The sequence below is a fragment of the Phragmites australis genome, chromosome 6 (assembly GCF_958298935.1).
Source record: "Phragmites australis chromosome 6, lpPhrAust1.1, whole genome shotgun sequence".
NCBI classification, from domain to species: Eukaryota; Viridiplantae; Streptophyta; class Magnoliopsida; order Poales; family Poaceae; genus Phragmites; species Phragmites australis.
This window is the reverse complement of record NC_084926.1, coordinates 43,698,371-43,713,648: the sequence shown is the minus strand read 5'-3', so window position 1 is coordinate 43,713,648 and position 15,278 is coordinate 43,698,371. Positions and strand designations below refer to the sequence as shown.

The 15,278-nt window shown below is 40.4% G+C and overlaps 2 protein-coding genes across 2 annotated transcripts; one reads left to right on the top strand and one right to left on the bottom strand.

Moving 5' to 3' along the window:
• Nucleotides 1–2,792: 2,792 nt before the first annotated feature.
• Nucleotides 2,793–6,234, bottom strand: LOC133922707 (uncharacterized). The gene is made up of 6 exons (XM_062368151.1): nucleotides 5,990–6,234; nucleotides 5,811–5,887; nucleotides 5,651–5,721; nucleotides 5,052–5,558; nucleotides 4,662–4,752; nucleotides 2,793–3,397 (listed from the first exon to the last, which is right to left on the bottom strand). Exons 1-6 carry the CDS (start codon nucleotides 6,147–6,149, stop codon nucleotides 3,311–3,313), a joined length of 993 nt encoding a protein of 330 aa, XP_062224135.1. The 5' UTR covers nucleotides 6,150–6,234; the 3' UTR covers nucleotides 2,793–3,310.
• A 500-nt stretch (nucleotides 6,235–6,734) lies between these two features.
• On the top strand, nucleotides 6,735–14,371 carry LOC133922706 (uncharacterized). Its single transcript, XM_062368150.1, has 8 exons — nucleotides 6,735–7,386; nucleotides 7,495–7,620; nucleotides 7,704–7,901; nucleotides 9,028–9,255; nucleotides 9,436–10,584; nucleotides 11,791–12,126; nucleotides 12,417–12,915; nucleotides 13,230–14,371. The coding sequence occupies exons 1-8, from the start codon at nucleotides 6,874–6,876 to the stop codon at nucleotides 14,048–14,050; spliced, it is 3,870 nt and encodes a 1,289-aa protein (XP_062224134.1). The 5' UTR covers nucleotides 6,735–6,873; the 3' UTR covers nucleotides 14,051–14,371.
• The last annotated feature ends 907 nt before the right edge of the window (nucleotides 14,372–15,278 follow it).

Sequence of the window (15,278 nt, the reverse complement as noted above, 5' to 3'; positions counted from 1 at the left end):
GTAGGATGCTTTTTTCATTAATCATATTTCTCTTTTTTTTTCTTCTTGTTCTTGCGAAAGTTGCAGTAGAATGCTTTCTTCATGAACCATGTTTCCTTCTTCTTCTTCGTGCGAATGTACATGTGGACAGCGTAATAAAACCTAACCGGGTGGCGATAGGTGCCACGAGTGACACGTTTCACTCGTCACGGAGCCAGCGAGTAGGAAGATGCAGGAAGAAAGCTCATATGAATGTACGCTTTCTCAGCGATGGAACTCTGGCCGTCACGACTTATTGCATTTGCAGATGGAGATGTCTCCATAAAGTTCCAATAAAGTTTCCATAAAGCATTCCATATTTCGCCGAACTGAAATGCCAACAAGGCTCGGAGATGAAGGCATGATTACGACTGGATGAACTCAGGTTCTGATGAATGAATGAATAATGATACAGGTCACCGACATTTGTTCAGAAAAAATACAGGTCAACCGAACAACTCCATCGGCCTCGGCGTGCGTACTGTCTTGCCGGTCATGTCGGTGGCCGGCCCGCCGTCCCTCTCGCCTGCCGGCCGGCAGCCTCGGCTTCCACGCATGTGCCACCAACCTATGTGCATGCCGTGGCCAAGCCGGTTAAGGAAGGAAGACGACGCTGGATAGATTCCATTCCTAAAGCTAAAAAGTAAAGCGTGTGATTGCAGGTGTTGCTCGTGGATTAGTGGGCCAAACTATGGCAAATTGCCCCTCCGCGCGTCACGCCGTCGCCCCCGGCGATCATCCGTGTTATAAAGTAAAGTGCATTTTCCAATCTCCCTTTGACTGCCAAACTCTGTTTGGGTGTATTCATCCGTGATCCATAGTTCCGATAGGAAGTTCTATTCGGCACATATTGAATTTCTGCACCATCCGCTTTCTAGAGAATTATTTGAAAAGTAGATTTCGCTTCTTCGGATTGTACAATTTATTATCAAAATCTAATTATTTATAATATGTTGTAGAATCCTATCATTTGATATAGTTTCTACGAAATACTACAGAATGTACAAGCAAAAGTTATACTAAACAGAACCTTATTACACTTGTGGTTGATATGAGTAATTGTGTGACCATGCTTCTCCCATCTGTTGATCTAGTGGCCTTGCTAACAATACCCTTCTAAATTTTAAAATTCATTTCTTAAAATTCATTTTTTAAAATCTCAGTACAACATGTAGACGTACACACACTAACACTATCACGTACACGCACTCACATAACGTTTACTGAAAACTAAAGATACGAAGCTTAAAGATTGACAAGATCACTATATATATTTCGTTATCTCAATGGTATGTTGCCTACACAAAGAGCAAACCCAGTGTTAGATCCCTAGTGGGTGGGGTATAATCACCTAGATTAACCATGTAAGGCTTATGTTTTGTTTGGCATATTTTCTATTTGTGTATTTTGGAGGATTCTATAGAAGCTGTATCAAATAATAGGATTCTATAGAAAATTATAATATACAGATTCTGAGAATAAACTGTACAATTAAAAAAATAGAATATATTTTTATAGGATTCTACAGAAAGTAGATTATACTGGAGTACAGCTATGCCAATCATAACCTTAGTTCTCTTTCAAATTTATTTCAGGAGCATAGGAAACCGTATTAAAACGGGCTATCCATCACATGGGGAACTGATCGAGATTGCTAGGAACGAGCCCAGCTCCAGCATGACCAAGTGGTTGTTTAACTGGTTTCCATACCAGGGACTGGACCGGAGGACAACGATCAGTGAACCACCGCCCCATGCGTGCACGCCGGAACTACTCTTTTCCGCGCCTTCTGCAGCCGAAAAGAATAAATAAAAATCTTTTTGTCTTTACTACTGAGCACTAATCAAATATAGCAGTCGTGTCAGTGTGACGATTTATTTAAGGTTCCATGCAATCGATCGGTTTCGTGGGTAGATGAGATGACACCACCCATGCAACCGACAACAGCGAGCTGCTTATCGTATGCCTTCCTGATTGACTCGATCGAATTAATTACTCCTCCGTTCCAGAATATTTGATGTGTTTTGTTTTGAAATGATCATTAAAAGTAAAACTTTTGACCGTTAATTTCTCCATGTTATCAACTGCTATAGAATCAACATCATATTTAAAGTATTTTAAAATACAAATTTATTGAAATAAATTTTGTATATTAAACATGTACATAATTTGATTAATTGTCGTTCAAACATTATGAAGTTTGATATTTTTGAAATAAAATACGTTTTATATTTTTGAACGACTTTATTCTTGAACCGAGGGAATATGTTTTTTTAATGGAATTAGTTATGGTTTAAGATTACCAGTATAGTACTGTACAGGACTAATTGCGTTGCACGGACCACGCTTTTTTAGTTGCTGGGCACGGTGTAGGTTAACCACTTTAACTAATGCGACGTGCAAACGACCAGCTATGTATGCAGCCCAAACATCTAAAAAAACTGCAGATTTTCGCTGGTACCTCTACTTGACAAGCATGCATTTGTCGTACGTGTTGTGCACATGTGCACAAACTCTGTCGTGTCAGATGACGATCATTATTAGGAAATAAATCTGTCATATGTGTTGGACAGACGCGTCCTGCCCATTCTACCTACTAGCAAGTAGCAACGCAACAGTTCAGACTTCGGAATCAGATGATGGCCATTAGGAAATAAAAATGCACATGCGATGGGTTCAGAACCAGAACCAGATGAAATCAGGGATACAACCTGTTACTAGTGATTCTTGAAAAGCACAATCTTGAAAGCGAAACCGACAAATGACACTGGTCAGAAGAAACAAATAAAGTGGTTATTATTGATAAACTCAACAGCCAAAATAAAGACTGCCTTTATTACTCTGGAGAATCCATTCTGTTATTCCCTTATCTGCAGATAATGCTCCGCCCGCACTATTTGCATGAACAACATCAAGATCACAACGATGGATGCATGGCATATAGTCGGATACTGAGCTCAAAGCAAGAACAGCTACTGCATTAGAAACGTTTCAAACAAAGGGTTGCACAGACAGGGAAACATTTCACAAAAGCTCTGGGAAACTTTTCCAATGGAAAACATCAGATTGTCATGCTACTGATCTCCATTGACTAAATAATTAGTAATGGTAGCAGCTCAGTGTTAGCAGATGTCCGTTATCAAATTAGGATCCTTGGAGAGTACAATTCACTTCAAAACTCAATTGTGTCTTTGCATTATTCGCTGTTTTCACTTGAGAACGAAAACTCACCCATCACCCTTTTTTTATTCTCCAGTGCCTTGTCAACAGAAGAGGATAGCCTCAGAGCGAATCAAGCTCCATATTTAGGTGCTTTCCAGAGCTTAAATGCCACCTCATGTAGAAAGCGCTGAGCAAGCATAGTAAGGTTCCCGCCACACTGTTGATTACATTAGAAAACGAACTTAGCTATAACCCTCCATAAAAATCAGATCGAATAAAAAATTGGAATTACTTGTGTGTGAAAAGAATCAATAGCAAACTGTCAATTTTAAGAAGAAACGGTCCACCACAGAACATAATATGGTCAGGAAGCATAAACTGACCACACAGATGGGAAGGAAAGGAAAGTATGGGATGAGTGACAACAGTTAACAGATCTTCGGTGCAACATGAAATGCAGCTAATCCATCGTTAACATGTTTAGCAAGGCATAGCTAAAAAGTAAAATCATGGAGCCAATCGCTGATAAAATATGCCATGAATAAAAATGAACCTCTCAATTGTAAAACAGAACATAAGTGTGAAGCAAGCATGTGAATAAACCTGAATATTTGATCAAGCAACATTAGTGAATAGCGATACAATCAACGATTCTCATTCAGTTTTGACATTTGTGTTCACATAAGTCTAAAATCTGCATATGTTGTTGAAAAAAATGTTTCTGTAATGTTTTGACAGTTGCATTTCCATAATAGAACGGTAAGTTCTTTTGTGGAGGCAACTTACAAGGTAAAAGGACTCATGGAACATGTTCTCTCTGGTCCACAGTCTATGACACCATTCTAAGATATTTTGTTGCTGCATGATCACTTCAGCATGCAGTAACTAGCAATATGTAAAAGTTCATCATAATACATAGATTGTTGGTTTCATAATACTGTAGTTTGGCATGATATAGAAATGTCAAAGACAGAAACGTAGATGATCAAATACACATCAGAACTGAAGAATCACCATGTGGTCCTAAACTGCAAATCAAGCTTTTTTGTGCTTTTATACAGCAAAACCTCAAGTAATAGTTTTGTTCATTCTTGTGTGATAATATGTGAATGTAACATAGACAACACACACCAGTAGGGAGCATTCAGCACAGATAGTTACTCCAATCCTTTAGTGTAAGCCTTATTTATTAATCAAGATTCAGGAAAGATGGTGGTGAGTAAGAGACAGAGACTTGTCTACTAGCAAGGAATCGACATCATTTCTAATTTCAGCTCAGCAACAGTACTTTATATGAGCAAGTACCTCAATCTCTCTAATACTACATTCAGCACCAAGATACGGACCGAGATCTTTGATGTTTAAGTTTAATTCTAAACAACTCAAACAGCAAAGGGACAAGATCACATGAATAATATGAAAAATACAGCATCTGGAGCATTTGGTATAAGTTTCCATCACAATGACTAGATTTTGCGCACCTTCATCAATTCCTCGAAAGAGAATCCTTTGGCCAGATCAACACGTGTTACTCCTTCCTGCCACTGTGCCAGTAGAATTGGATGATGAAGTCTGCACAACAAGCAGTACGAGAATTTTGATAAGCCTCAATGTGTTATAGTGAGACGATTTGTAGATGTCCTTTGAATTAGTAATAACTACATCTTTTCAGGGTTGAGTGATACAGTGATTTAGTTACACTTGAAAAATACCAGGATATGATTCACTTTACACATAATGCATACAAAATCTGGTGGAACTCCACAATGCATAACAAAGAGAGCATATTATAGAAAAAACAGAATATATTTCAAAATTTCAGCTTGAATAGTATTTGCTGGTGAAGCAAATGAAGTCAAGAAAATATCTACCTGACATCATCCAATGTATTTCCTGCTTTCATGGTATAGCTCTGGCGTGGGCGCAGCAGATTCAAGTCAGAATCTGTTTCCATTGAAGAGCTCAAAATGGAGAACTCATCCTTATTTTCAGAAGCAGATCCATAGCTCAACATCACAGATACATGAATACGGGATGCGATAGCTGAACCAATTGGCGCAGCTTCCATGATTGCGCCCACTAATTTATCAAGCCGATTGAGATCCGTCTTCATTCCTAATTTCCCCAACTTGCCACTTGTATTCTCCATGGCGACATGCATAAAAACTAGATCGAAATCAGATGCTTCCTGGACATTCCCATCTGAGAATCCTAGCAGACCAAACGCTCTGTTGATTACTCCAATCTCCTTGGTAGAACTGGAAGAGCCGGACTGCACGGCAAAATCTTCAGTTCGAAAAACGTGGAAACCAAGATTCGCCGCAAAGGAGCTGATACGAGGGCAATTGGTGACTATGGCAGCTCTCAAACCCATAAACCTGAAATTTCAGAACCAATATAACTGATTAGTACTCTCACTGGACAAATTAACACACAGGAAAGCACAAAACTCACATATCCAAGAACCCACCTCTCAGACAGCTTGGGGACTACTAGCTCCGTCGGATCCACTTGGGCAGCTTCTTGACCAGTTTCCGCATTCTAACATGTAACAAGTTCACGCAACATTAGATACTTAGATTCTCGCACAATTACTCCATCTTAACGCATACAGGAAAGCAAGATCTCACCTTTCCAGGGTAGAGATGATCGTATACATCGAGCAACTGCGCTAGCTCGAGAATCGTGCAGCTATTCTCCTCGCCACCTAGGTTTATTACAGTAGCGAACTATCAATTGGGGAAAAGAACCGAGCAGTGAGCAGAGACAGAGAGGTGGGAGGGGACGAAGAGTCGCGCTGGACGAGTACCGCTCGTGGGAGGGGAAGGCGGCGGGGAGCGGAGGGTGAGGAGGCCGCAAGCAGCGCGCGCGGCGAACGCGTCGAGGTGGCTCCCCGAGGCCGGAGGGGCGACCAGCGCGGCGTGGCCGGCGGCGTAGAGCACCAGCGCGCGGCTCGGCTTGTCTGCCATGGCCGCTCCGGCACTCGCCCGACTCGGCCTTCTCTCCGCGGCGCCGCGCTTTATTCTGTGGGCCCCGCACGTCAGCCCCTCCCCGCTTCCTCAGCACGCGTCGGGACTGGGACCTACGTGTCCAGCGGCCCGAGATTCTTATTTGGGGAGCTTTTAATTTTTATATCTCGAAAATACAAAAAATACGAGTCTGTTTGAATTTTTTTAAGAATTATAGTATTCTTGTTTTAGCTTTATATTATGACAATCTAGTTCGGTCTGTAGAATCATGAAAGTTATTTCTCACCAAATTATGTATTATAAGATTTTGTAGTATAATTAGTTTTGTAAATTGTGATAATTAGTTTTTACATTATGGTCATTTGTTTTGGGTTTGAATCCATAATTAAAATAAAAAACAAATAGAGTTTTAGACTAATTGTGTAATTTTTTAAATCAGACGTCTATTTTAATATTTTTTATTTTTCAAATAAAAAAAATCCCCTTACTTGGGCCGGCTACATGGGCCTCGAGACGGCTAGCCCACCTATTGCAAAACTCTAACCGGTTCAACGGCGCACGGATATAAAAAAAATAAATATACGAAAAAATAAAGAGGAGAAAGAAAAACCCTAACCCTAGGCAAGCGCCTCCAACGCCTCGCCGTCTCGTCTCGGCATAAACCCCAGCCGTCTCCTTCCCTTCTACTCGACGCCGAGGTAAGCATCGCCGCGAGCGAGCTCCGATGGCCGGCAAGAAGAGACCCCCTGTACCCGAGGCCGAGGCCGCAGCCACGATGGCTGCACCGGAGGCGCCGGCGAAGGTGAAGAAGCTGGCCATGGAGCGGAAGAAGCAGCGGAAAGAGCTCGATAAGGAGCGCCATCGCGAGTCCGCCGAAACCGACGCCGCCGCCGCCAAGCCACAGCCACCGGCCGCGGAACCCGTGGCTGCGGCGCCAGTGAATCCCCCGAGCGCTCCGGCGGCGACGGCAGGGCCGGGGCTGCACATGAACGTGTTCAGGGACCTGGGGTCCCCGGAGGCGTCGGTGAGGGAGGCCGCGGCGGTGGCGCTGGTGGCGGAGCTCAAGGATGTGCAGAGGGCGTACGAGAAGGGTGCTAGGAAGGGGGAGAGGGTAGTGGGCGATGGGGAGGGGCCCTCGCAAATGGAGGCTGAGAAGGATGATGGCCTGGAGAACTGCGCGCCGTCGGTCCGGTATGCCATCAGGCGGCTCATTCGCGGTATCTCTTCTTCTAGAGAGGTAGAAACGCTTTCATGAGTCTAGGACGAACCTAGTTTCAGTTTTACAATGTCACCCGGCTGTTCCGTTGCTCTTTATTACTTCATACGCTTGGGACTTTATTTGCAGTTTGCAAGGCAAGGATTTGCACTAGGTCTTGCGATTGTGCTCGAATCAATTCGAGCAATCAGCGTTGAAGCAGTTATGAAGTTGATCCCTAATCTATTAGAATATTCATCTTCGATGAAGGGACCGGTAACTTAAGAAGCCACAATCATTATGACTTGCTGCATATTTCTTCTTTCCTATTCTGATGCCAACTTAATTCTTGTTTTTAGGAAGCTAAGGACAATATTTTGGGGCGCCTGTTTGGATTTGGAGCACTTGCTAGGTCTGGACGGGTTTCACGACAGTGGACACGTGACAAAAGCTCTTCCATTGTCAAGGATTTTGTGAGTGAGGTTGTAAATCTTGGTAGGAAGAAACGATATTTAGCTGAGCCTGCTGTTGCAGTGATTCTGGATTTAGTCAGGAAGGTACATCTCTCAGGCACATACCAAAACTGATCTGTAACATGATATTATGCTTTTTTATAGCATGGCCATCATGATTGTGCATATATTGGTCGGTTTACATAATTAAGTTGAAACTGCTGTGGTGCTGGTGGTCCGTGCTAATTTAGTATTGAACATCGAAAGTGTACTCTTGCTGTTAGAATTCGATACTCGTTTAAGAAACTGAAATACTGAATTTTCAGTTCATTTAGTCCACATGAGAATTAAAATGATGCATGAAAGTAGTCCATATAGAAAAAGTTTTTGTGCGAAAATAGTTGACATACTGAGCTTGGAGTCGGCTCAGTCGCACAGCAAATCCGTGATTTGAGCCAGCAGGATTCATTTAGAGTGGTTACTGAATCATGCTTCCCAACACATGCTAAATATAAGTAAATTTTACTATACAGAGAGTTGGACCAAGTGTTTGGGGCTTTAACACAAAATAAAGTAGTAACCAAAATGAGTCAAGGCAAATGGATATTTTGTTTTCGTGTTTTGAGACTGCCACAGTAGTTTGGTAATTCTTCCCCGGTCAGGTACTCACTCTTCTACTAACTAATTCGCCTGTTTTATGTGGCCAGTTGCCTGTTTTCTGTATTATTTGTATGTGGACTATTTGACTTTTTTTATGTATAAGTTCAATAAAACAACTCTCATTTTCCAAGGTCAGCAAGAAAACATTAATGGTTGGTTGAAGAAGGAAATACATTTAATGGGTTGTCTTTTACTTGGTTTTCGCTTATGGCTATTATGCGCTTGTGACTAGCTGTTATGCCTCCTGGATCAGCATATCCCCCTATATAACCTGTGGTTGTGGAAAATTTGATGCTCATATTGTATTTGTCAAATGCTTAATCTTCATACATTTGTCAGTTATACTAAGTACGTTCAAATGCTTAATCTTCATACATTTGTCAGTTATACTGGTACCAATATTAGGAACTAAGTACGTTCAAATGCTTAATCTTCATCCTTATGGAAAAAGAGGATTTAGGAACTAAGTACGTTCAAATGCTTAATCTTCATACATTTGTCAGTTATACTGGTACCAATATTTTCTCCCTTAATTCATTCAATATCCGATGAACCTTTCTCTGTGTTGCAGCTCCCTGATGAAGCTATATTATCCGAGGTTCTTGAAGCTCCTGATGTACAAGATTGGTTCAACAGAGCTGCTGATGTTGGGGATCCAGATGCCCTCTTTCTGGCTTTGAAGTTACAAGAAAGAATTAATGTCCAGAAGGAGATATTTGGAAGGCTTCTGACATATCCATTCAGCCCAAACAATTTTTTTGCGGACGAGCACCTTCTATCCATTGCTGCTTGTTTCAAGGTATTCTTTTATATATAATTTAAAGGTTTATGAGGAACTTCACAAAAAAGTCATGCATTTTGTTATGTCTAAATTCATCAAGGCATTTAGCAAGTTGTGTTGTTTATGTTTTTCAAAGTTCTCTATGTAATGTGTCATTTAGTTGCTGATCCTTTGTTTGGTCTGATTTAACTCATCCAGGAGTCTGCATTTTGTCTTCCTCGTATTCATAGTCTATGGCTTGTGATCACGGAGATGCTCATTCAAGAGAAAGCATCTCAGAATGATATTAGCACCACTTCTGGCAAGAAGCACAAAAAGAATAAGAAAGGCAGCTCCTCCGAGGATTTGAAAAAGAATCTACGTAGTTTCTGTGAGGTTATAATTGAAGGATCTTTGCTGCTCTCATCTCATGACAGGAAGCATTTGGCATTTAATATACTACTTAACCTCCTCCCCAAATTGTCTCCTTCAGCCATTCAAGTAGTTCTGTCCAGCAAAGTTGTTCATGGTTTGATGGATATTTTATCAAATCAATCGTCATGGTTGTATAATGCCGGCAAACATTTTCTGAAAGAGTTAGTAAGTGTAGTAAGTCATGACAACGATCGATGTGTTGCTGTCATTATTAACTTGCAGAAGTATAGTAGTGGAAGATTTGATTGCATGACAAAAACAAAAACTGTTAAAGAATTGGTTGCCAAGTTCCAAAGTGGCGAAGATTGTCTGTGTCTTGTACAAAATTTGATGGCGCTCTTTGTGGATGAGGAGTCTGTTACGGATGAACCATCTGATCAAAGTCAGACAACTGATGAGAATTCAGACGTTGGCCCAACTGAAGACAAGGAGCTTTTGCACCAAGAGAATGTTGACCTTCTGAAGAGTTGGGTGGTGAATACAATTCCATCCGTTCTAAAAAATTTAGAGCTTACATCTAAAGGAAATTCATTGACAGATTCTGAAATGGCCAAGTGTATTGAAGAAAAGTTTCAAGTACAGACTGAGATATTGAAATTCCTTGCAGTCCAAGGTCTGTTCTCAGCATCTTTAGGAACTGAGGTGACGTCATTTGAGTTGCAAGAGAAGTTCAAATGGCCAAAGACACCTATATCGACGTCGCTACGTAATGAATGCATTGAACAGCTTCAATTCTTACTAGAAGATGCACAAAAGGATGAAGCTTTACATGTTGTTAGTGAGGTCAAGTCCAATGACTTAGACTTCTACTTCATGCATTTCATTAACACTGTATGCAACATCCCCTCAGTTTCCCTCTTCAGGACCTTGAGTTGCAATGATGATAATGCATTCAAGAAATCACTGGCTATAGAATCAATGCTTTTCCACGAGGTTTGTAATTGTTTGTTATTCCGCTAGCTTATTGGTAAACTATGCTTTATGTTGTGTTTTTTGGTTGACTTACAAAAATGACCATGCCGAATTTGTTATTTATTGAGGGAGTACAAATGTTCTGCCTGATTTTGCAGATGCATAGGCATGCAGGGGACATATTGCCTTCTATGTTTGAAAGTTGAACCTATACCTGTCTCTGATATTGAAACTGTGGCTGTCAATATCTGGTCTCTAATGTATGACTTTAGTGAAACCTTGATGTGTACAGTGGTGTCAATGTTTGTTTGGGCCTTTTTTGGCCAGAGATTTAATATAACTAAGATGAAAAAAATCTAACTATGTGCAGATTTAGGATTTTTCCTGCTTTGTGATTAATTGGGGGCATAGGAATGCAAAAGCATGTGCATGGAAGCTCCTGCCATGTTTGAACTGCTGTGGTTATCCACATGTATCATCTCATTTGATAACTCGATATGCAATGTACTTTCTTAAACAATCTAATTTCTGAATATGAAATGACATTTTTTTAATGCAGTAAAGACCAATTGTTGCAGTGATGCCAAAAAAGAAAAGACTGTTGTACTATTCTCTTACTAGTGATGGAAACCATTGAAATTCTATCACAGACATAATCATCCATCAATTTTTCGGATTAAATACTACCCCGCTGAACAGCATAAGGTACAAAACTGTAGGATTGATCAATTCATCCTGGCAGCTATTACGTTTTAGGATTTCTTGCAAACTCGTATAAGGTGTAAATGATGTACCTATGGTTCAGATCTTTAGTCTTCGGTGCTAGTTTCTACACTCCCTCAGCCTGCTCTATGCATTTTTTTCTTTTGAAGTTGGAATCACGCGATACAGACAGGGAAGCTGGAACAAAATAATTTGGAACTTACTAGTAATTCCATTTAACACTATAAGCTGTGCTCATAGGTCACATCTCACCACATTAGAGTAGTAATTGAATTGATCCTTTCATATACTATTTGATTGTTCCCTGTACCATTGAAAATTGCATTACTTTTTATTTGGAAATTGTTTTTCTCTGTTCTTGGTATACTTTCGTTGCTGCTTATTTGAGTGGGGTAAAATAGTACAGAAGCTGGTGTTTTGTTTGAAGTATTTTCTCATTTTTGTTTCACATATTTCCTCTCTCAATTTCCATCTAATTTCTATGGTTCCATCCTGTGTTAATAGGAAAGAAAAGCTGGCTCTGGATTGGATTCTACTAAGATGCATGTGATGCGTTATCTCCTTATTCAGTTGCTGCTACAAGTTCTTCTCCATCCAGATGAGTATTGGGAAGCTGCGATTGATGTGACTATATGTTGCAAGAAATCCTTTCCTGCCATTGCTCAGGGTGACCACTCCAGCGGACAGGAAACTGATCAACGTTGTTCACAGGACTCTGATGAGGATGGGTCAGAGGAGTCCAACGAGAATGTGTCGCTAGAGTTTATGGATGTACTTGTGCAGACTTTTCTCTCTATCTTGCCTCATGTGCCTGGACCTGTGTGCTTTACGGTTGAACAGGCAAGTATATGTACCTGTAGCTTAGGAAGTTGGGTATATTTGAGAAATCTATGTCAATAATACTAAGTATAAATAAGGTGCATGCAAAATTTAATTGATCTGTACATTCTTTTATTTTACTTGCTAATATCTTCTCATGGTCCTTTACGAATAGCCATTTCTTATAGCACTCAGATGTGCTAGTCTTTCTTCTCTTTTTATTTGAATTACTGTGACAATGGTTCTTGGCATGTATTTGTTGGTATTATTAACTTGATTGCACTAACTTGGCCATTTCTTTGAAACAACAGGTTTTTCGTGTGTTCTGTGATGACATCACAGAAACTGGGCTCCTTGATATGTTGAGAGTTGTGAAGATAGATTTGAAAGGTTCTCGTCGTCAAACAGATAGTGATGACGACGAAGATGACGGTCGTGTTGATATTGAAGACGATGATGAAAATGCAATGGAAGATGCAGAGGTAGGGGACAATGATGATGTTGCAGATGATTTGGATGAGAAAATGGAAGATGATTCAGCTGATGAAGTTGATGAGGATCAAGATGATTTAAAAGAAACAGTTGCCGATGAGGCAAAAGATGGAGATGACGAGGAAGCTACTAAAGGCGGGGATGATTCAGATGATTCGGATGGCATGGATGATGATGCTATGTTCCGTATTGATCCTTACATTGCAATGATTTTCAAGGAGCGCAACCTTCCCGGTAGTGAAACTAAGCAATCTCAACTGATGCGATTCAAGTTTCGTGTGCTTACATTACTCGAGATATATCTTCAGAGGAACCCAGGTATTTTTCCCTGTTTTCTCTAAGTCTTGTATAGAAGGTGAAAGGTTACTTGTAAATCATTAATGGGACGCAGGAATCCATGGACACGAACGATTATCCCTTTTTTAAAGCACTTCTATTTTTTTATGCTTTCAAAGAGTCCAGATTTAAAGTTAGTTTGTTTTTGTTGATGTTTTCTTTTACAGATTTTTTTTTCTCGGGGAGTTGAAGAGCTATTAAGAACTATGATGATCTTGTAATTTGTATATAAAAAACCAGTATCAGCAGCTTCTTTTCTATGTTTTCTTGTAACCTTTTGTGTCCCATCTCTGCAGGGGAAAGTCTGGTGCTGGAGGTGTATTCTTTCTTAATGCAAGCTTTTGTCAAATCACATGGTGCTGATGGCAGTGAGCAATTCAAGCAACGAATAGTCGGTATATTGCAGAAAAGGATATTCAAAGGAAAGGAGTATCCAAAAGACAATGACGTTGAACTTAGTAGACTTGAAAGTTTGTTGGAGAAAGCTTTGAAACTTGCATCACGCTCACGATTCAACACAATTGCTTCTGTGGCCCAGAACGCTACATTCTGGATTCTGAAGATCATCAATTCAAAGAACTGTTCCAGAGAGCAACTTGCTAGTGTGGTTGATAAATTCCATAATATCTTGATTGACTACTTCAACAAGAAGAAATCACGGCTGAAGCTTGGTTTCGTGAAGGAGGTTGTCCGGAGGAATACTTGGATAGGACAGGGCCTTTTTGGTTTTGTTCTACAGGAGATTGGGAGCACGACGGCTGAATATCGTAGAATTCAAACATTGGAGCTGGTGGACTGCATATTAAAATCATGGGTTGGTGATGTTCGAAATGCATCAGAGGTGTTGATGGAGCATTTGGCTCAGTTGTGCGACTTGATACAAGAAATTCTTTCAAAGATTCCTGAAAATAAGTTGCGGCGCAAGGAAGTCCGGAGATTTTGCACTCAAATCCTGCAAACAGTGGCGAAGCTTAATCTCAAAGAAAAATTTCAGAGCACATTGAAGCCTGAAACATATTCTCTTTGTCAGGCACAACTAGGAGCTGCATTTGCCCCCTTCCAAAATGATTTCTGTGGAACGAGTAAATCCATTTCTCGACGGGCCAAGATGCACTAGAAGTTTTGAGCTAAATTAATTTTGCTTGTAATTTTTTAGCTCCATTGTAGTAGATTTAATTGAATTAATATGTATTTTTTTTTGGTAAAACATCAGAAGCAAGAAAGTCATAGTTAGCAACATTTACCAGTCTGTATCGGCATGCACAAATGTGAATGTATGCTTTATGTTTCAAAGCAACATGAGCAAACACGCATTTCGGTTTTCAGTGTTGTCACCCTTTTGGTAATCCTGACTAGTCTATGCTATCACAATACACTTTACGATTCTTGTACCAATGATATGGTTATGGTTTGTGTTTAAAGACTCCCATGTATGTTATATTCAAGAACCTGAAACCATCTTTGCAAGGAGTGTCTTCTTATTTCTTGAATGGAATACTGAGACTAATGCTTCGGCTAATGCTGTGCTATTTAGGGATGGCAATTTAACAAAATTACTCACTTAACTACGGGTAAATAACCTAATAGAATTGGGTATAAGTTGTATTTGGTACCTGTGGGTATGTTTGTGGGTGAAAAATACTATATGACGGGGTAGACGAGTTCGGATATGGTTAAGGCATATCTGTACCCGCAAAATCTGTTTACTGTATAACCTCTCTGACATGTGGAATTCATCAAATTCTAATCCCCTTACCCAATCGACCTAGTTCTAAGAGAGTCTCTTGACTTAGACTGCAGTCTATATCGTCGTTGTCTCCATTCAGTCTCTCCTGTGACCCCATTCCTGTCTCTGGTCTCTCCCAATCCCCCATGACCCCGTCTCCCTAATATAACCCTTTCTTGCCTTGTGCTGAACTGTCGCCACCGGCCCCATCCCGACCCTCCCTGCCGACGCCCAGGCCAGGTGGTAAGGAAAATGGGTTGAGAAGTCCTACATATGGTCGGCGGGTAAATGGGTATACTCTTGAGCGATGAGTTTGGTGCTCACTCTTCGCCCGCGAATGTTTATAGCTATGCCCGTGAATAAGTAAAAATTGATGAGTATAAGTATAGGTGAGCACTATCCATATCTGTCATATCTGATTGTCATTCAGTATGTGATATTTAGTCATGATATTCAGTATGTGAGCCATGAAAATTTCGTAGCTCATGTAATTCCGTACACTCCATATTATATAATATCTCCTTTAGTGTACTCTCTTGATAATTTTTTTCCTTTTCTTAGTGTAAAATAATTAATCTACTACGATTTACGTGAGTTGATCTCAGACTCAATTGGAAAC